The following is a 21,890-nucleotide window of genomic DNA, read 5'->3' on the forward strand; positions in this document are numbered from 1 at the left end:
CTCAGACATATTTTGATTTTTTTTTTCTGAAATTTAATAAGATACATTTGGTGCTCTCAAATTTGGGGGTATACGAAAAATTAAGTTTTGTGCTATGAGAAATTATCTCTAGTGAAATTAGAGGAAAAAGTTCTCTCTGTTCAGCTTTCCTCTAGGTAGGATTACCTACAGTGGGGTTTGGGATATTGTCACTGCTTGAGCCTTACTCTCAAATATTCTGCTTTATTTATTAAAAAGTTTTTAACAATTCCTTATGTGATTATTATGCAGCCAGGATTGATGATTATTAGAGTTAATATAAGGTAACCTTGACTGTATATTAGAATCGCCTGGGAGAGTTTGAAAGCTATCAGATACCTGAGTCCCACCCCAAATGATTTTGATTCAATCAGACTGAGATGAGCCTTAAAAATGACCTATTGATGTTGTCCCTAGTCCCAGCCCTTTAAGGTATTCATTTCCTTTACTTTAACAGTTCTCAGCCTTAGCTGCACAAATTATCTAGGGAACTTCAAGAACGACCAATTTCTAGGCACTTCTGTCAAAAAAGCCAGGTGAAAGGAGGTACATTTCCCTCTTTTTCCAACTAAACTCTCATAGCATTTACAATCTGAGCTATTCAATATTAGGTGCAGAACAGGCTGAACTAAGTTTCTACAGGGCAGGCTGAACAAACGTTAGCTGCAGGATAACCCATGCACTCAAACCCCCTCTGTCTGGTTCTTTATCACCTGTTTGCCTCAAGTCTGAACATTCAACCCCACTGAAGGATGAACACTCGACCCCCACCAGTCTGGTGCAACAGAAACCCACATCTGATCCCTACCCCATCTGCCTGAAGGCAGAAGATGACACCCTTAGCAACTACTGTGTGATCCAATCATTGTACACCCACAAGGCAGCTTGCGGACCCAGAGACCCCATTAGATTCTGGCTATAAAAACTCCCTCCTGCCTGGCCCCTCTCTCTTACTGCCTCTGTCTCCCTCTCTTGCTTTCGTTCTCCCTTGCTCTCTCTTTCTTCTCTCTCTCTCTTTTTCTCCTCTTTTGCACTGCTGCAATAAAGATCTGTTGGTGGCTCCCAGTGTTGTGGTCACTTTTCTTTCATCCAACGTAGCACTTATTCAGTCATCAACAACAGCAACCAATAGTGTTTGTTAAGCACTTACTAAGTACATAGGATAGTGCCACACTATTCTTTATTTGTAAAATGTGTATATATCTCGTCCTCCCAGCAAGACAGTCTTTTTGATAGAAGCAATATATTTATACTTCCTTTTTGTTCCCAGTTCCTACTATAAAACGTTAGTCCTACTCTTCAGTATTTTACCACATCATATATTTAGGTTATAATTAAATAAAAGAGCAATAGCAAAGTCAAAGTATCTGGTTGGGAATAAGTAGGATTTTGGAATGTGATAATGTTTTTATTTCTTGGGAAACATGAAAGTCTGAAGTTTTCCTCAAGAGCCACAACATATTTTAAAATGCCCCCGCCCCCCGCCCCCGGAATTTTGCGGCCTGGAAACCACAACAGAATCATCTGGTTATTAGTGCAGATTACTGGGTTCCATTTTAGACCTAATATATCAGAATCCCTGTGCATGGGTTCTAGAAATCTATATTTTAAATAACTATCCCAGACAATACTAATTGCAATGTAAAATCTGCACACAGCTGATGAGTTGAAACAAGAATTAGTGTGAATAGACTGCTTACTACAAGTTCAATATTTGATGAGCACTCACCTTGAGCCGGCACAACGTGGGCACCTGACCACACTGAACTGGAGGAAGACTTTACCCTGGAAGGGCCAACAGGGTCAATTAGTGTACTGGGTGTCTTGCCAATAATCATAATGTAAAGCAATAAACTTAACGTGCTAGGCTTTTCATAGTCCACATCTTCTACCTCTCACATCAACCAGGCAGGACAGGCGTAAATTACTGTCCCATCTTTACCAAGGGTGAGGGTGAGGCTCTGAGCGTTTGCTTGGGATAGCACTACTGATGAGCCAAGATTCCAACCCCAGAACTAACGCTTTTCTAGAGACCAATTTCTACTTTCATCCTGTTTTGGAGAATTGTTTCAGATGCTCGAACACCTCTAATGAGCAGTCACAGGTCTGTGGTTTTAGTGCAGCGGCTGCGAGTTTTTGTGACAGTAGCGAATCCCCTTTTGAGTTCTTGGGTCTCCCAGGAAGCATCGACGGCGTGGAGACTTCACTTCCCGGCAGGCCCCGCGGCCGCTGATCTCGCGAGGCTTTCGTGGCACTTTCCCTTTGCTCCTCTCTGGCGGAACGACCCGTCCCGCCCCGCGTAAGGGCGCGCGGGATGCTGGGATATGTAGTCTGGCCGGGACTTGGACGCCCCCTCGGATGAATGGGGCCTGGGCTGACTGAGAACTACAGCTCCTCGGCTGGCAGCGTGGGTGGCGGCCTCAGGGGAAGAGGGAACCGCCTCGGCCCCGGGCAAGAGCCGCGCTCCCGGACCGCGGGCATGTCCATTGCCGCCTTCCTGGGGTAGCAGCGTAGGCGGGCGCCTCCTCCGCGCTCGCTCCCCTGCCCCCGCACCGGCCATGCGCCCGGCCTTCGCGGTGGGCCTGGTATTCGCAGGCTGCTGCAGTAACGTGATCTTCCTAGAGCTGCTGGCCCGGTGAGTGACCCTCTCGGGCCGCACCCGGGCTCCCGGGGCTGGTCGGAGGAGAGGCGTCTCTGCGCGCCGCCCGGGGCCGCATCTCTGCCCAGTCCCCACCCCGCCTTGAGCGGTGCCCGGGCGGGAATGCATGAGCCCGGTCCCGCGTGGGCAGCCTGGGACCCCTTTGGACCCACTACTCTGCCCCTAGTCCTGCACACCGCCGGCTATCCCGCCTAATAAAGTCTGACAGCATCCCCGTGAGGGGACGGACACTGAGGGTGTTTCAGTCGTCACCCAGTTTCCGCACCCTGGGGGATGGAAGCCTGCGGAGTTTTTTAAGTGACTGGTCCAAGATGGGCAGGGAGCTGGTTCCTTCGTCCAGCCACTCTCTCCCCTACTTCCCCTTCAGCTCCAGCTCATTTCTTCGCCCAGTCAATGGCATATCCCGAGTTGAGCAAAGCGTTCTGGTTTTGTACACACCGCATAGTTTCATCTTTATTATTGGCCCCAGAGTTGCCTGTGGCTATTTTGCCCAAACATACATCTCAGTGATGTAGAACAGATAATTATTATGTGGAAGATCAGTCCAAGTGACCTGAGAGAGCATTTCTAGCTTTATGCCATCACAGGTTTTAAATTGGGAAGCATGCATTTTGAAATGTATAAAATGAGAAAGGCTATGACACTTTCCCAAAGGTGACTAGACTGGCTTTATTGAGGTAGCTAGCAAATAGGGTGAGAAACAGTGTGCAAAGTTCAGTGGACAGAACTGTTGCTGAAGAGACAACAGGTGGAATGGAAAAAGCTCTGGATTTAAAAGCTCGAAGTTATGAATTTCAGTCTTGACTTTGCCATCCACTGACTGTGTGCCCTTTTCAAGTTACTTAGCCTCTCTGGGCCTCCTTTCCCCTGCTGTAAAATAATATCTGTGGTGCCATCTAGCTTCCTGTTTCTAAATTCTCCATTTATCTTCCAACTAATCCTATTGTCAAGAATTCACCTTTGCTGACAGTGAATAGGTGGTCTTTCACTACTTGTAAGTGGCAGAGCAAGATCTGTAGTCCAAGATGTCTAAATTCCTAATTTAATACCCTTTTTCACCTCCCAGTTGATTTTGAACTTGAGTGGCAGATGGGTCTTGGTCATCCAATTCTTCATGTGATGCCTGCAAGAGATGTATTTTATTTGAAACCATTGATTAAATCATTCTGAAGCAACCAGTTAAGTTAAACTTTATGAGGAGTTCATTTTTGCTCTTAGGGAGCTTGACATTTTATTATGCAGCAAGTGCTGATAAAGATCTGTTATTTGTCTTGGGAGTAGGTGGTGAAGGATATGAAAATGAAAAAAAAACAAAAAACCCAACACCTGTATCCGGCTATAATCTGATACACTTCACAGGAAGGCCACTTTGGAAATTGACATATAGTTTATATCTATATTTTTTTAAATATAAAAAGTGATGTAATTAGGTAGTCCATGGAAACGAAGGTCAGAAAATAATAGTGCAATATTTATATTATATATGCCGTTAAATTAAATCTTGCCAAAAGATTTAATTGTATGATGCCAGAATATGCTAGCTACTGAAGCCTCTTTTTACTAGTTTGTGAGTCCTTGGCCAAATGACTTGATTCTAGCTGCCAAAGAGGGTGATGGTTCCATCAGGCTCACAAGTTTTAAAGGATTAAGTGAGATGCATGTGGAAAACTTGAAGCACACTGGTGGTTGACTTCCATTACTCTTAAAATTTTATTTCAATTCAGGTACCTTGTTTTATGAGATGTTCAGAAAAGTTATGGGCAACTCTAACTTTATAAAATATTTCCATAGGAGCTTCTATTTAGAATGCTTGACTAATTTATATACAAATCATCCCTCCTTCTTTTTCTTTTCTTTTTTTATATATCTGCATTTTTGCATACAACAGTGGGTTTTCATTAAGTGGAGAGAAAGTATATTTGTTAAAATAATCAGTGATATGTGATATACCAGACCAAATAGCTGCCTTTTCCTAACTTGCTTGGGTAAGTCACAACTTTTGTGACAAATCAGTAAAATAGAACCTGCTTAGGCCACATAGTCTTTAAGGTTCTTTCTAGATATGATCTTGGAATTCACTGCTTTATCTGGGAACATCACAGTGGAAAGCCCATGAATTTTTTTAGATCAGGAGCTGCACTTTTTCATGACTTCTTTATAACACTTAGGCACCATAGCAAATGGCAAATTTACTCTTAAATGTAAACGCTAAAGTTGACCTGTCGAGAAAAAAAAAAAAAGAATTTTTTAAACCGTTTTTCCCAAATTGGGAAATAAATTCAGTTTGTTCTTTCTGATTTGTGTACCTATATTATATGGGACCAATAGTAAAATATAAACATATATTGCACTGAGCAGATCCATAGTAATGAATAAGTGCCTGCTCCCCCTCCTTTAAGAAGCTCCTTCCTACCTTGGAAACAAAATATTCATGTATCAACTAACAAGTTGATAGGCAAGGTATTGTGTGTCTTACATTAGGAAAACAATCTGAAACATTTTCTATTTCCCATTCAATTTTTCAATTAAAGGCCTGATGTTGAATTAAATAATGAAGTTTCCTGTATCTAGAAAAAGAAAAGATATGAACTATCTGATCAGTTCATTCTCTTCAAAGTTGCTTTTTTTAAAAAATAAAAATGTGGATTCTTGCCAAAGACAATTCAAAGTAAGAGCAGTTGTTGGCAGTTAATGATTATAATTCTTGGGGAGTAAAGTTAAAAGAACAAAAGATTTAGGGGAAAAAATTAAGTTTTTACTCTGAAGTTTTAAAATGAATTACTCCAGTTAAATATATAGAATTCCCTGAGAGATATACAGTAATATGTGTTCCTAAAAAGCCAAGTAGATTTAGAAAGAAACTTGAGTTATATGAGTACATTAGGGAGATTTAAAAATTATATGGAAATAGAGACCACAAAAAGTAGATTATGAGTTGTCAAAGGACCTGGGGTAAAGAAGGGAGGGTGAGGAGTCACTCATATGCATACAGGATTTCCTTTGGGGAATGTCCTAAAATTAGCTAGTAGCTAAGGTTGCAAGACTAAAAAGCCACATTAAAAGCCATAGAATTGTAACGTTAAGAAGAAGAATAAGGATATATGCAAACCCTGTTACTTTGCCTAGAGGCCCTGAGAAACTTACTCAGCTCAGCTGTGTGGCCCTCAGTGTCTTGAGCAATAAAATGGGCATGCTACTACTTTAACTCCATAAAATAAAGGTAAAATAAAAACATGATGGCCCTTAAAAAATCATAAGGGGCCTTAGTTAGTGACAGAGCCTTTGTGAGGCCCTGGGTGTGAGGGCCTAGGTTTGGATCCCGTAACAACAACAAAACATTAAAAAAATCATCTGAAGAATACACTTGTAAAGTGAATCTTTTTTAAAAAAATAAACTACCTTTTAAAAAATCTTTTGTACATATGCTAATATTCTAGATCACTCTTGTTAAAGTGAGGCATTCCTACATTCATTGGCTTATTTGAGTGAAGGCTGTGATTGGGGCTCAAAGCTGGATGGGATGTGGTCTGTCCTCCAACATTCCCACTGTGGCACTGGGTTCTCACTGTCCATATTTCCCCTTTGTCTCCCTAAGCTGCTGTTGTCTTCCTGAGGGCAGGGATCAGTTGTCATTCACACTGGGAACTCCCTCTAAGCTAGCACCTAACTGTGCATAATCGGTTCTTGATAATGTTCATTAATTGACTTCGTCTGAGCTTTCCATAGAGAGAAGATAGACAGGAAAGCAAGTTTTGAGCTTTTGGGCTCAGTCTTGTGCTTGGCACTTCATTTGTATTTTCTCATTGAATTCTCGCTGCACTAATAATAGATCATTTTCATTGAAGACCTTTCAATATGCAAGACCCTAAGCACTGGTCATCGCTGGTGGTTATGTTTGCCTTTGTCACTCTGGCAAGCACTGTGTTAAGTACTTTTTAGGGAGTGGCTCATTTACTCCCGAGATGAGCAACTAATAGGTTCCCATTTTAAAGATGAGAAAACAGGATTTAGATGGTATGTGATGAAAATGAATCTTGCATGTTAGTCTATACTTTTAACCACTATGGAGCATAGTAGTCTCCAATCCCATGTAAGGGGTCATGCGTCTTACACATGCATGGCCAAATGCACATTCATGCACACTTCAACTCTGGCTGCACATTAGGATCAAGGAAAAACATTTTTTTTAGTACTGGGGATTTAACTCAGGGGCATTTAACCACTGAGTCACATCCCCAGCCCTTTTTATTTTTGAGACAGGGTCTTACTAAGTTGCTTAGAGCCTGGTTGCATTGCTGAGGCTGGTTTTGAACTTGCCATCCTCCTGCTGCAGCCTCCCAAGCCACTGGGATTGTAGGCATGCGCCACTATGCCCAGCCAAGGAAAACTTTTGAAAGTAGATTCCTAGGATCCAGTCCTAGACCAATGGAATCAGAAGTAGGAGAGTGAGCCTCTTAAGGCACATGGGCTTATAAACAGCGGTGGGCTGGAGGGAGTTCGGAAGCACTGTACCAGGGACCATCTAGGTTAGAATTCCTTCTTGGGGCTCTCTTATATAAGATAATGGTTTTAATTAGCTTCTTGAATGAGATAATGATCTTACATACTTATTTATGGATCCCTGCAATGCAGTGTTTGGCCTTGTCTTTTGAATATGAAAAATGCTGAAAGAGACATTGTTGAATGGCATCTAAAATTAGAGATTTCAAGGAAGCCTTCTTAGGCAGTCCAGCTTAGAGCAGTGACAGGTCTGCTTCAGATGGTAAGCCTGACTTGCTGTAAGAATGGCTTATGCCTTAGCTTGTCTGTTTTTGTGCCTGATGGATATCTTTAAGAGTTTGTATATCTTGTTTAATATTATGCTACCAATAGGAAATGGAGTTTTGATAAATAGCAATGTATTAATATGTAACAATACAGTTAAGTCCTGTATTCACTGGCTTTAGGTAAATATCTTTGATCAGGATGAGGAGAAGAATATGAAGTGGTGATTAATGGTAGTAAGGGAAATCTAGATGCTGTTTACTTGGTACTTTTTCCAGTGATCAAGCAGAGCTGAATAGACAAGCTCAAGAAAAACATTAGCATAGCATGTGACTAATTTTCAGAATGCCTCCAGCTGGATGTTAGAAGGAATTTTTCTACTTTGTGAATCTGTTCCCAATGGTCACCGTGGAAGATTCCCCAACTGTTACATAGATCACTGAAGAGGATCAACTGAATTCCACAGACATTTCTTGAGTGCCTAATAGATTTGAAATGCTGTGTAAGGATTGTGGTGAAAGGAACGATAGTAGTCTTTCACAGTTTTATTGTCTTTGACACCAGAACCCTTTTTAGACAATTTTTCTAAATCACCCCTTCACAGATATACTATATTCTGGTTTATGCACAGGTGTGTTTTGTTGTACCTTATACTTAAAAGGGGTAAGATCCCTCCCCCTTCCCAAGAACTAGTTTTTACCCCCTCAGAGACACTATCTAAAATAACGTCCTTATCATCACCTGACCCGATGATTCCTAGTCAAGAGGGGTATATAAACATTCCAGGAGAAAATTCAGCCCCTTTCTGTTCTTGGGTTTTGCTACCTGTGCTGACTCAGCTCCTGGCGACAGGCCTTTTGGATCTCCACCAGAACATATAACCAGTCTCCTGCCAAGTACCAGGAAAGCTGTGTCACAGTTCTGGCAATGGGTAGGGCAGAGCAAATCTCACTCATGGCCTGCTACACCTGGGGATGAATAAATAAGAAATTTTTACACTTTCTGTGAGGTATAATGCTAAAGGTGTGTGATCCATGGTCTCTGAGAGCCCAGGTAAGGAAAGACAGTGGGTAATAGGGATCTATCCTTCTTGCTGTTTTGGAATTATAAATATAAGACCTTAGTGCTCTTTATCTCGGTCTTTGTGCCTTATTTTTCCTTTCTGTTACTCATCACCCAGGAAGCATCCAGGATGTGGGAACATCGTGACATTTGCACAGTTCTTATTTATTGCTGTGGAAGGCTTCCTCTTTGAAGCTGACTTGGGAAGGAAGCCGCCAGCTATCCCAATAAGGTATGACACATAAGTCTCTTTGTTTTGGGTCTTTTTAAAAAGATGAAGAGAGATGGAACCCATAGAAAAGGATTATAAGACATTCTGAGATATATATCAAAGATATCAGTAGAATAATTCATTTTTTGAGTTTAACACATTGCAAAACTCTGGGGAGTCTATTTTTAGGATGAAATTCCTGCCACAACACTTTACATAACTGTGAGGAAGACAATAGTGTGTGCACTTGTGTTTGTGTGTGACTGTCCCTTTCTAAAACTGACTAACCTTGGGGACTATATAGAGGTGTACACAATTTGATAAGTGTACTAAATTCCCCTGAATTGTTCACTTTAAAATGGTCAATATTATGTTACATGAATTTCACCTCAATTAAAAGAAAATGAATAGCAAGTGAAGTCAGAATTGTTGATGCCAGACCTTTGTCCACTAGTCCACACTTGCATAACTGTACTCCTGAGGCCAGATAGAACACAGGGCAGTTCTTACAGTGAACAGTGTGTTGAAGACTCAGCCTTCTTGATGAGTGACTTGAGTGTTATCCATCCAGTTTTGAGTGTTGGAAGAATGGTGTCACTTAACCCGTGGAGAGCAACATTCCCATGTGACTATATCCAGGTACTCAGGTTCACCCTTGTTGGTATTGTTTTGCAGCATTCCTGAACAGTGCACACAGAAAATCTGGCTGAATTGTGTTATATTAAATATCATACTTTTAAATTTCTTGATGTGGGATGCTGTTTTAGTCAGCTTTTTTACTGCTGTGACTAAAAGATAGACAAGAACAAATTTAGAGGAGGAAGAATTTATTTGGGGGCTCTTGGTTTCAGAGGTCTCAGTCCCTAGACAGCAGGCCCCATTCCTTGGAGCGTGAGGTGAGGCAGAACATCATGGTGAAAGAATGTGGTGGAGGAAAGCGGCACCTGTGCCGATCAGGAAGCAGAGAGAGAGTTCCCTTACCAGGGCGAAATATATACCCAAAAGGCATGACCCACCTCCCCCAGCCACACCCTACCTGCCTACTGTTATCCACAGTTAATCCTTACCAAGGAATTAATCATTGACTGGGTGAAGGCTCTCAGAACTCAATCATCTCACCTCAACTTTCTTGCATTGTCTTACACATGAGCTTTGGAGGGACACCCCATATCTAAACCATAACAGATGTTAAATATTCGGAATACTTTTTTTTTGCATTGGCTTTAATATCTTCATAACACTTCTGCTCCTGCAGGCCAGCATGTACCCTGCACTAGGAGCCCCAGTGACTTTTTACTTCTTTGGCCTTTCCTGCCTCTTCCCACTGTCTCTTCCCATCACCTCAGCCATTTGCGTGGATTAGGAGCGTATTCCGTGTCACCATAACTTTTAAGTATCCAGCTGACTGATCTCCCTTCCGCCCACTTTTGTTTATTCCTGTTTTACTTGTACCATTTCATTGTGGCACTTCTTGCTCAGTGGTTGTCATGATGTTCAGAATGAATTTCAACCTCCCCAGCCTGTCCTTGAGACTCCCATGATCTTCCCCCAACAACCACACTCCCATGTGTGTCCTGTTTGTGATAGCTATTTTATTTTCGGTTGTGAAACCATAATCAAAGTTTTACTCATGTAATTCATCCTCATAAGTGATTTCTAGGCAGTGCTAGGTCAGCAGCCATGTGGAATAATTGAGTTAAGTATCCTGAAACACCTTGATGAACTCTTCTTGCCTCCCAAAGGCATCTCTTTAAGACAAGACTGAGAAAATTGTACAAGAAGCCTTGCAAAATCACTAATATATAGTATTAAAAGGTTGTGAAGAAACAGTTGCTAGTGATTTTGTGTGTATGTGTCACTGTGCTCTACGTTCATTGTTAAGCTTCTCAAACTTTCCAGGCTATGTTAATTTAGCCTTAGGCTTTACTGCTATTGTGATGTATAGAGAGCTCCATATCTAACCAGCAATGTATAATAGGTTCTTGTTAGAGAAGATAACTTGGAACAACTCTCTGTTGTTATATCTCCACATGTGCAGAGGTGGAAATGGACAACATTTCATGAAGAACATGGAATCACTTATTTACCTTTGCCATGCATTCTTTAGTCATTGATTTTAAATATTTCTCTTATTGAATGGGTTCAGTTGAATCATGAAATTGCTAATGTTCAACCCTTTTTGAATTACAAAAAAACCATGGCAATTTAATATGGTTTAATATATATATATATGAAATTTATGTACAGTGAACCAATACAGTAATATTATCTATTCACTTAGAAAAAGCCTATTGATATCTATTAACATTTTAAAAGTTTAGTTTTAAATGGCCACGTATACTTGAAAAAATAATTTCTTTAAACATATTCAGTAATTCAAACTTTTCCCATATTAGTCTGACTTTGTATTTTTATACATACATAATATTTGACTTCAGATGATAATAGTGATAGTCTTTTAATGCAAAGGAAACAAATTCTTTTTAGACTAAAATATAGATTTCCTTCTATACTTAATTTCTGGAAATAACAGATTCTGTGATTTGCTGTTCTTTCTGTATTTCAGGTACTATGCTGTGATGGTAACCATGTTCTTTACTGTCAGCGTGGTGAACAACTATGCCCTGAATCTCAACATTGCCATGCCCTTGCACATGATATTTAGATCTGTAAGTGCTGCCATGTGCATGTTCCTCTGAAAAGCATAAAAAAGTAGTAGGCTGACTATGTAGCAAAAGTAGAAAGGTCTTGTAATAAGTCTTTGGTCTTGGGTATAAGAAAGTAGGTTTGTGAATGTGTGAGCAAGGATGGCTTTCACCAGAGAAGGAAGGCAAAAAGAAAGAAATGTGAAAGTGGACAGTTAACTTATTTTTTTGAAGTCTAATGGGTGATTATTAAAAAGAAATTAAAATTTCCCTGGGAAACAGATTTTACCTTCAATTTTCTTCATCTGGTTGATTTTATATTCAAACTTACTATTAATGTTATTTAACTTATTTCTTTTTTATCACTTAGTGTTTTTTCTTTTTTTTTAATATTTATTTATTTATTTTTAGTTGTAGTTGGACACCATACCTTTATTTTTATGTGATGCTGAGTATCAAACCCAAGGCCTCGAACATGCTAGGCAAATGCTCCACCGCTGAGCCACAGCTCCAGCCTTAGTGGGTTTTTTTTTTTTTTTTTTTTTTCCCATTAAAAAAAATTACATTTACTTCTGTTACATGAAACAGATACAGATTGAGTATACCTTACCCAAAATGCTTGTGACACTAGTGTTTCCAGGTTTGGAATATTTGCATATACCTAAAGGGATAGTGTAGGTTGTGGAACCCAAGTCTAACCACATAATTTACTTATGTTTCATATGTACCTTATACACATAGTCTAAAGGAAATTTTATACAATACATTTAATGATTTTGTGCATGAATCAAGGTTTGGGGCATGGGATTATCTACTTGTGGCGTCATGTCAGCACTCAAAAAGTTTTGGATTTTAGAACAGTTCAGATTTTCAGATCAGGAATGCTCAAATTGTACTTCTCTTTTCTAATTTTTTTTCATCAAAAACTTGAGCTAATAAAGGAAAATTTTTGTCAAAGGGAATTTTTCCCAAAGTAGTACAAGTTTTCTTCTTTTCCTAATGTATAGTGGGAGATCCATGTGTGGTTTGTATATAAATAAGAACAGAGTATGCCCAGAAGAGAAGGGAAGACTTCAAGGGTCATGTAGGTAGGATTGCAAAAGACTGCAGAATGGGTGGTGATGACTGGAATGATAGCATTTCTGGGTGGCCTGAGATTTTTTGTGACATTGAATGTGCTATTTCTGAATGTAAATATTAATTATAATTATTAAGATGAACTTTAACACATAGTAGACTTTAATAAACACTTGCTGATTGATTGACATCTTTCCAGAGTGGGGAGAGAGATCCTTGTATGACTTCTTTCATTAAAACTGCAGGTGAGAAGAAGCTTATTAAAAGTCTTAGAAATTAGATGGAAAACTGGACAAAAAGAAGTCTATTAAATCATTTATTCCTATTAGTCATAACTTCTGTGACCAGTTATTGAGAATTGATCATTTTTGTTCTCATTATTAGCTCGTTACTGTTTAACATGAGAGATCGTTGTGCTCTATACTTTTTGCTGCCATAGAACATCTGGACCTTATTAATTGTTTATCCATCCTCCTTCATTCCATGTTTCCCCCCTTGTACACATTCATATTCATTTTGAGTTATTTTCTTTCCCTGGTGCACTCTTTTTGTTATTCTTGTTTCCTTTTTACAGGGCTCCCTCATTGCCAACATGATTCTGGGAATTATCATTTTAAAGAAAAGGTAAACAACACCCTTCGTATTTTATGTATAGAAGTGATATTCTGAGCCACCATCCCTGGGCTTATCATCTGGATTCTTTTTCCCTTTGTGGTTGTAAGTTTGCTTTTGGCCATCTACCTTTTTTCTTAGTTCTTTTTCTAAAAATGGTGCACAATGATATAGTTTCCTGAGGCAGTTGGCCAGGTGAGTGGGCTAATCTGTGATTTTGGAGTAGTATCTTCTCTGAGTTGATTAACTCTTGTCATGACTAAATCTATGGTACCATATGTACCTATTAAACCAATAGAGCTTCACTGTGTAATATGGTTACCACTAGTCATCTGTGACTATTTACACTTAACATCTAAATTTAATTTTTATTTATTACATTTATTTTATTTATTACATTTCATTTTAATTTTTTTTTAATCCTTCCCTGAGGCTTTTGCTTGATCACCAAAAATCTGAAAGGGATAATAATGATGCTATTTTAGTTAATGTGAAATGTCGCTATTACTATCGCTCATCGTTCTATAAATTGAAAATTCTCTTTGTCCAACTGTGCCAACATTCAAAAGCAACATTTAAGTTATTCAGAAAGTTTAAAAATAATACCATCCTCAGAGAATGTTCAATTTAATCATTTTCTGAGCATTGAATGCTGCTACTGGTACCTGATGGTCTATTCTTCCTCTTTGGTGGTGTGTGTCTTAGGACTCAGGTTTGAGTTCTATAAAGACAGGGAAAGCCACCGAGCCCAGTTAAGACTGGCCAGGCTCCCTATGGACTCTTGAGAGCAGAATGCAGTGTCATGCCTGGTCTGTGTCTGTTTCTATTTTTGTTTCCTGATGCAGCAATCTGTTTATCAACAAACTGTTGGAAACAAATTATTTTAACCACCCCAGGGAAAATGTTTAGGAACCAGTCAGTACCCTGATTCCTTCATGTACCTGCCTGTGTGGACTCTGCTGGAAGGTCACATTTTAGTGATTTGTACTTACATACCCCATTGACTATAAATGTCATTTGGAAATGTGTTTTCCTGTGTTTTGTTTTTATTTTGCAGATACAGTATTTTCAAGTATACCTCCATTGCCCTGGTGTCTGCAGGGATTTTTATTTGCACTTTCATGTCAGCAAAGCAGGTGGTAAGAATCAGCTCACAAATCATTTATATTCACTACTTGCCATTGGGACCTGGTTACCAGACACTCAATAATAAAACAAATTAAAACTTTTGTAATGTAAGGATTTGAGTCTCTGCAAGAGAGGAATGGAGGGAAATGGATAGCATAAATACTTCCCTTGTCTCTCTTGCATGTTGCATGTGATTCTGGTCTCTGTATCTCTGTATTTTCTTATTTCCTAGACTTCCCAGTCCAGCGTGGGTGAAAATGATGGATTCCAGGCCTTTGCATGGTGGTTACTAGGCAAGTACAGTAATTACAATAAAGCTAGTTGCCTCTGAAGTTGTGTTTGCTTAGTTTTCTCCTAAGGGAAGTGTTTCTTGGCAAGAAGCTTCAGCTAAAAAAAATTATGCCCTGGAAGAGAGGGGATCCTGTATTTCTAAACCTTAGCATTCAAGAAATGAAAAAAAAAAAAAAAAAAAAGTCCACATTTGTGGCAGAGTGCTGGACAACATGGATCTATATGTTTCTTGGTTGCCACTGGCCTTGAAAGAAAAGTGTGTCTACTTGCCTGCCTAGCATGCTCTGAGAGCAGTGCGTGGGCTGTCATCCATTTCTTCATGATCCATCTGCTGAGTAAAAGCATCTGCAAAAGAAGGGCACATTAACCAGTTGACTCTTCAAATTTCCAAGGGACCCATTTCTAAATCTTAGATTTATATTCTTCATAGGTTAGCTGTTCCAGATGGCAGTGTTCCCGAATCTAACTGATCATCATAATCTCCTGGGAATTCTTTTTTTCTTAAATACAAGTATCTCTTTGTAGAATTAATTAGAGAACTCCTAGAGAGCCTTGTTCTCAACACTGTCTGATTTGGAGGGAAACTCTTTCCATGTACTTTCAGTAATAACAAGAACAGATTGAGACTGACAACGTGGAAGGGAAGTAGCAATAAAAGACTGTGGTTCTCTTTTCTTTGAATTTTATCCCTTTAGGTTGCTATTCTTAACATAGAAAGATCTGTATGAGCTATGAGAAAAATACTTTACCTAATGAGAAAAGTTTCCAAAGGATATGAGTATACAATTCATGGGGAAAATTAATAAATGATAATTTTATGTTAAGCTTCACTAGTTTGTTCGTCAAAGAAATGAAAATTAAAACCAAAATACAATACCTTTTTACTTTGTCCTGTCATATTGGCAAAATGATAAATGATTATTTTCATTGCTGCGAGGGTACAGAATGACAAAACCATTTTCATATAAATGATTAGTTTAAATTGACACAGCCTTTCTGGAAAAATATTATATATTGAGTTTTTAAAATGTCTTCAACCTTTGATTCGGTAATTCCATTTATATGTTTATTCTAAGGAAATAATCAAAATGTTTAAAGGTTTGTGTACAATGATACATATTGATTTCAATGATGAGGTAATTGGAAATAATCTAACCATTCTCCCTGAAAGACATTTAAGGGAGAATGGTTAGATTATTTCTAATTAGATTAGATGGTTAGATTATATCCAACCATGTGATAGAATAATATACAGTCATTAAATCACAATTTTGAAAAAATTTAATGAAGGACTTGAAGAAAAATGTGAGAAAACATCCCAAGAAAAGCAAGATATTATATCGTGCATGCAATCTCATCCCATGTTAGAATAAAAATATATGCATTAGATATAGAGAGATGTAGAAAATAAAAGGTTAGATGGTGATATTGTGGTTGATTTTTACCTATTTTTAAAATGTTGTACATGTTCTACATTTAGTTTATAATATCTGTAGAACTGTAAACAAGCAATAAATGTTCTTTGAGGAAACATCTGAAAATGAACAAATGCAGGCCATCTTGTAACCCAGTGTTTGTGTCTTAGGCATCGGGGCACTGACTTTTGCTCTTCTGATGTCAGCAAGGATGGGTATATTCCAAGAGACTCTCTACAAACAATTTGGGAAGCACTCCAAGGAGGCCTTATTTTATAATGTAAGCAACTTCTTATAGGTGGGGAAGGTAGAAATTCCTGCATTATAGTGTGTTATTTCAAGTGAAAGATGCCATCCTTCTGATGTCATTAAAAAGCCTTGAGACCCAGAGACTGAAGTGCTTTTGTGAGAGAGCTAGTGCACATTCTGAGCCACAGTTGCCTACATAAGACAATCCTTATCAGCCAATGTGAATGAAACATCTGTTAGGCAGGAGCAACCTCCAGGGACAAAGCACCCTAACCTGCAACATTCTTGTAGATGAAATCGAGTTAAAACCAATATGGAAATCCTGAAAAGGAAAACCAAGTTCCAAGAGCAACAAGCAAGGGAATTTGTGCAGGCAGGCATCTGTGGTGTAGTTTGGGGAGGATGGGGTGGAGAGGCATAAGTCCCCCAGATGGGTTTTATTCACTTAATAGTTTAATTATTATATGTGCTTTGTTTTGAACTGTCACTTCCTCTAACTTTCCTCCTCTTCTTCCCTCTTGGCTATTGAGATACCCTCAGAGCATAGCCAGTCCCTTAAGCTGAGAGTGAGGCAGTTGCCCTCATGCAGGTAGCCAGGGATTCTTTCACTGCTGACTTTTTGTACTGAAGTTGCAACCAAACATTTTGAGATATTTAATTGGAGCCAGGGTTCGTGGCTGGGAATTTTAAAACTTAAACATTGTGTTTGGTTCATATCTCCAATGCCAGGCATATGGTAACTGCTCAGTGAGTGTTAGGTGTGACTCGTCATTACTGATGGGCAGGGTGGGGGCTGTTGTCGAGCACCTTCGTCATTGTTGGCCTATCATATCTTTTTTTCTCTTCAGCCCCTTCTAATTTTTACCTTCATTTATTTTTCCCTGATTTTGGATTGTCCTCAAATCTCTTTCCCACTAGCTTTCTGAATTCCCTGAAATCTGCCTCTGTATTCTTTATAATTCTTAGATCCATTGTTTGCTTAACCTTTCTCAAAAATAAATAAATAAATAAATAAATGTGTCAAATCCTTTTGGACTGTTTTTAAGCTTCCCCCTTCCCTTTTGTTGAGGAAAGGATGCTGGCTCCTTTGCTTTTATCTGTGCATGATGCCAGGTGGAGGCACTGATACTTTTAACTTAGTCTAACTTGCTTTTCTTTATATTTTCTTTATATTACTTATCAAATAATTTGTACAACTTTCAATTACTGTTTTGTATGTTCTTGCACTTAACTTTATATGACCCATTTCTTCCCACAGCACGCCCTTCCACTTCCTGGTTTCATCTTCTTGGCCTCTGATATTTATGACCATGCAGTTCTATTCAATAAGTCTGGTGAGTTTAGGATTATATGATAGAATTACATACCAGTTTCTGAGGCAGAGTCTCAGTTTTGCTTTTGATTTGACCATAATTTTTTTCATTATTAGTTAAATCATCCGTCCCTTCCAAAACTATCTTCCTCCAACCTTTCAGGAATATAAATGGTACTATTAATTAGTAGTTGTAGCAGCAATAGCTTTCTGTAGGCACTTCTCCATTTTTTGCAAATTAAGTAAGAAAATATCTTCACGTTTCTATTTTGCTTTGGAATTTGCGTGTTTGCCTTTGAATCGAGAGGTTTTGGGAATACAAACAACTAGTAGCCACACAGAACAGAGATCTGCACCCTGCAGGTTTGGGCAGCAGTCCAGCTCTCTCTGGTGCTGCTCATCCTTTTCTACTGTGAATGGCAGAGCTGCTCATGGATGCAAGCTGCCTTGGTGCCAAGCAAGATGGGCGTAGGATGGTGGCAGGGCTTGTTTCCTAGTGACCGGTTAGATAGGCAACAAGAATAAGCAAATTAGTTTCAAGTGTCTACAGTATAAATGTAAAGTGGCCATTTGATTAATTAGCTATAAATTGTCAGTCAACTTGAAGGAAACTACTGTGTGATCTGATTATCTACTAATGATATCATCATACAGACAAATGAGCACACAGGGAACAAACGGCATTTAAAATCAGGCTTTATGTTGCATATACCTTGAATGGTAAGTGCATTCTATAGCCTGGCCTTAGGGTCTCATCGGAGCATGAGTTCCAAAATTAGGTCTGCTCTCTGCATGACAGTGTTATAACTGTGTTATCTCTCTCATTTGGCCAAATATATATAATAAAGGTAATAGTATATAAGAAAGTTGGAAAGTTTCTGAATAAAAGAACCACTTCCGATTATTAACAACATAGTTTTGAAGACCTCTGAGAGTCCCCTCAGAGCAATAACTCTCGTGGCTGTTATTAACCATTAGAATCAAGGCAGGTAAATTGATGGGAGGTCCAAACCTACTGGCAAGTGAAATAAAGCTGCTATTTCTATAATCATTTATTTATATTGCCTTTTCGAAAGATGAAAAGTTTAGCTATCAAAAAGTGATCTTGGGGTCAGGTGTGTAGCCTAGCTAGCATGCCCAAAGCCCTGGGTTTCCAGTACCACAAAAAAAAAAAAAGAAAGAAAGAAAAGAAAAAGAAAAACTAGTGTGACCATATCCTCTCAATCTTTGCAGAACTCTATCAAGTTCCAGTTGTCGGTGTGACAGTGCCCATCATGTGGTTCTACCTCCTCATGAATGTTATCACTCAGTATCCTTTTGATTTCCCATATATATATATGGTTTCTTCATGTTATTTTGGCCTAGAATGTTTATTCTTTTCTTCTAACAGGTGTGGAGACATGAGTTTGGTTTTTTTCCTTGATTTCTTCCTGTAGGGAGCAGGAAGCAGAGAGACATATTCAGGGAGTTCCTTTGCAAAGGGCAAAGGGACAGTGGTGCAATGGATCATTAAGTCTCAGGGAGCAGGGAGGAATGTGCTGGTGGAGTGAAGGAGCCCACTGGTTAAACACTAGTCTATGGCATGGACAGTTTGTGATTTTTTGCCCAGGCTTTTCTAGTATTCCAAGATATTTCCAATTATCACAAGTACCCCCAAGCTTTGAAAGAAATTTCAAATTAGTCAAGACTCAGTTTTTTTTTTTTTTTTTTTTAAAGAGAGAGTGAGAGAGAGATAGAGAGAGAATTTCAATATTCATTTTTTAGTATTCGGCGGACACAACATTTTTGTATGTGGTGCTGAGGATCGAACCCGGGCCGCACACATGCCAGGCGAGCGCGCTACCGCTTGAGCCACATCCCCAGCCCAAGACTCAGTTTTTTTAAGTAATCATTTTTAATGACCTTAAGTACCTTTTAAAATCTGTTAACTCTTTGAAGTAGTGAAACAGTTTGATTTGACCTCAATCCTCTGAAATCCTAAAAGTTCCTTTTTGGAGGAGGGTGCACAGAAGCTGAGGACAAGACAAAATAAAGGGAGATGGGATCAGCCTTACTGAGAATGTTGCCCTTTTGTTATCTCAGAGGCAACCTTGGTTGTAAACCACAGGAAACCTCCAGAATAATAATGGGAGATCTTGAGGTAGTTTCCATCTGAGATCTATAAATGGAATGGCAGAACAGGAACTCTGCAGGATGTTCTGCTGAGGAGGGGCCATAGAGTGCTGTGATAGACCCTCCTATTTTCTTAGAAGGTGAAAATTTAAGCCAAGAGCCATGCAGAAGTTCCCCCCACTGGCCTCCCAAGTGCAGTTTACAGAAAACAACCTTAACTCCATTCCAGGTACGTGTGCATCCGGGGCGTGTTCATCCTCACAACAGAGTGTGCCTCCCTCACCGTCACGCTTGTTGTGACTCTACGCAAGTTCGTGAGCCTCATCTTTTCCATCCTGTACTTCCAGAACCCTTTCACTCTGTGGCACTGGCTGGGCACCTTATTTGTCTTCATTGGGACCTTAATGTACACAGAGGTGTGGAACAACCTAGGAACCACAAAAAGTCAGCAGCAGAAGGTCGACAAGAAGAACTGACATCTGCCTGGAAGATGACTAGTGTTGTGTGCAGGAGGCCTCCGCCCTTTTGCTTTGGTTAACACTGAATCACCCCCAGGATGGAACCAGACATACCCCAGGGATTACTGAGAAGGAGGGGACGTTTTCCGTTTCTCATGGCCATCCAAACAAAGTTTGTAGACTCTGAATAGACATCCCTTAACCCTAAAAATAGGAAAAAGAGTAGTTCTGTATTATCACACAGATCATTCGTTATTTGTTTACCAGAATATTCAGAACTGTGCTTGTTTGTTAAATTCCAAGTCCCTAGAGCTGTGAGTCTTATATCTGTGATCTCAGACAAGATCATGCCTTTGTTACTGTTCTGACATTCTCTGCCATAATAATCATTTGTTATCCCGTCCCCTTTTTCTCCTGCCCCCCCCCCCATTCTTCAGCAGCACTTTGCAGTCTGTCAGGTACTCCAGGCACCATCTTCCACTGAACAACTGAGTGGCCCAGCAAACTCTGAGCCCTGGTGACACTGGAGCGTACTGGCAAACCCCCTTTACTACATTTTGCTTTTTTCCCCCATATGTAAACACTTGTTGCAGCCCGATGGCGTCTCACAGCATGATGTCTATTTCTCTCAGTGCAAATACCTCTGCTGGTCTTATTATTATAGGATATTTACGGACAGATACCAGGTCAGAGCACAATAAAATGAGTGCTCAGAAAGCTGAAGGCCTGCACTGTGTGAGCTAGGTTTTCTCTCTGGCGGTTGGATATAAGGAAATAGATAAAACAGCTACCAGTTAATACTCTTTAAAAATAATTTATTACCCTTAGTTAACTGATTTTTCAATCCAGGTTGAAACTTTTTTTCAACATTTATTAAAAGGGCGAATAAACCATTTTATAGAACATTAGACTCATTTACAGCAGGAGACATCTCTTAAATGCCTTTCTCATTGTCTGTGAGGACTATATAATTTGTGCTTCAGAGAAACATAGTTTGTTTATAAAAATAATTTAGTGTTTAAGATATCCACAACTCTACCCCAAAGCACAAATCAAATAGCAAAGGACACTAGCCAGACCGTGTAAGGTGTGGCGCCTACGTCCTCCTATAGCAGCTTGCCTGGTATAATAGATGAGTAACAGGAGACGTGGTCTTGGGATTATATTAATACCTGCATATATCCTTTACCAAGATTCTGTTACTATAAATGCTGTCTTTTTTCATTGTTTTGTAATTTATTTTTTTATCCTTGGATCAAACCCAGGCCTTATCCATATTTTTTACTTTATTTTTCATCCAACTAAACCATTAATACACTTGATGAGTTTATGTCGGTTCTAATGTGTTCAGACACAATCCCAGCAGTCAATGCTTTCTTGTTTTTGTTTTTGTTTTCCTTTTCCCTTCTTCCTACCCAGTTGACTAAGACGAAATGCTGCAGTACTTTAATTTGGTCAGTGCTAGAAGTGAGGAAAGCAAGGACGGCTGAGCTGATCCATGCCACCTGTAAGCCACCTCTTGTAGGAAGATGATGTGGTATTTTTACAGGATTCTAATAAATGTCTTGTGGTCATTTGCTGAGCACGTTCTCATTTTTTTTTTTCATTCACTTTCTACTTTCCAGTTTCTTCACTGAAGCCCCTTTCACATGTGTTTTCTACTGAGCAATACCTATAACTGCATATCTATTTATGCCTCTATTTTGGGAGGCCTCTGAGTGTTTTTGTAGATTTTTACAGGGTATTTCTACCTGGGTAGCGTGTATTTTGTTATGCATTCTTATTGTTTTTAAGGAAAGGCATCTGTACAGGTGAGAAGCTGGCAAAATATATGACTGTAGATAAGTACAAACTTGAAGGTTAGTGTGGAAATGTTT

General features: G+C 39.3%; 1 protein-coding gene across 3 annotated transcripts; it reads left to right on the top strand.

Annotated features, from left to right (window-relative positions):
• The first annotated feature begins 2,343 nt into the window (after nucleotides 1-2,343).
• Slc35b4 (solute carrier family 35 member B4) lies at nucleotides 2,344-21,595 on the top strand. 3 transcript variants are annotated; one of them, XM_058582825.1, is made up of 10 exons: nucleotides 2,344-2,653; nucleotides 8,622-8,735; nucleotides 11,281-11,383; nucleotides 13,011-13,060; nucleotides 14,106-14,187; nucleotides 14,409-14,469; nucleotides 16,053-16,162; nucleotides 17,390-17,465; nucleotides 18,677-18,752; nucleotides 18,880-19,774. In XM_058582825.1, the coding sequence occupies exons 1-10, from the start codon at nucleotides 2,577-2,579 to the stop codon at nucleotides 19,166-19,168; spliced, it is 1,038 nt and encodes a 345-aa protein (XP_058438808.1). In that variant the 5' UTR covers nucleotides 2,344-2,576; the 3' UTR covers nucleotides 19,169-19,774. The 3 variants fall into 3 exon arrangements, with proteins under 3 accessions (XP_058438808.1, XP_046311038.1, XP_058438809.1); XM_046455082.2 differs by lacking the exon at nucleotides 18,880-19,774 and adding an exon at nucleotides 19,785-21,595 and having other exon boundaries at nucleotides 2,353-2,653; XM_058582826.1 differs by lacking the exon at nucleotides 2,344-2,653 and adding an exon at nucleotides 8,371-8,494 and having other exon boundaries at nucleotides 18,880-19,776.
• The last annotated feature ends 295 nt before the right edge of the window (nucleotides 21,596-21,890 follow it).

Source organism: Marmota monax, unplaced genomic scaffold (genome assembly GCF_021218885.2).
Source record: "Marmota monax isolate L192 unplaced genomic scaffold, Marmota_monax_Labrador192_F-V1.1 WCK01_AAM20220418_F8-fsc00131, whole genome shotgun sequence".
NCBI lineage: Eukaryota > Metazoa > Chordata > Mammalia > Rodentia > Sciuridae > Marmota > Marmota monax.

What these genes read in the sequence shown, in the direction of transcription:
- Slc35b4 (XM_058582825.1), top strand. Translation starts at nt 2,577, where the DNA reads ATGCGCCCGGCCTTCGCGGTGGGCCTGGTATTCGCAGGCTGCTGCAGT. An exon ending in TTCCTAGAGCTGCTGGCCCG is followed by an intron (nt 2,654 to 8,621) that starts GTGAGTGACCCT and finishes CTCATCACCCAG; the next exon opens with GAAGCATCCAGGATGTGGGA. An exon ending in TGCACATGATATTTAGATCT is followed by an intron (nt 11,384 to 13,010) that starts GTAAGTGCTGCC and finishes TCCTTTTTACAG; the next exon opens with GGCTCCCTCATTGCCAACAT.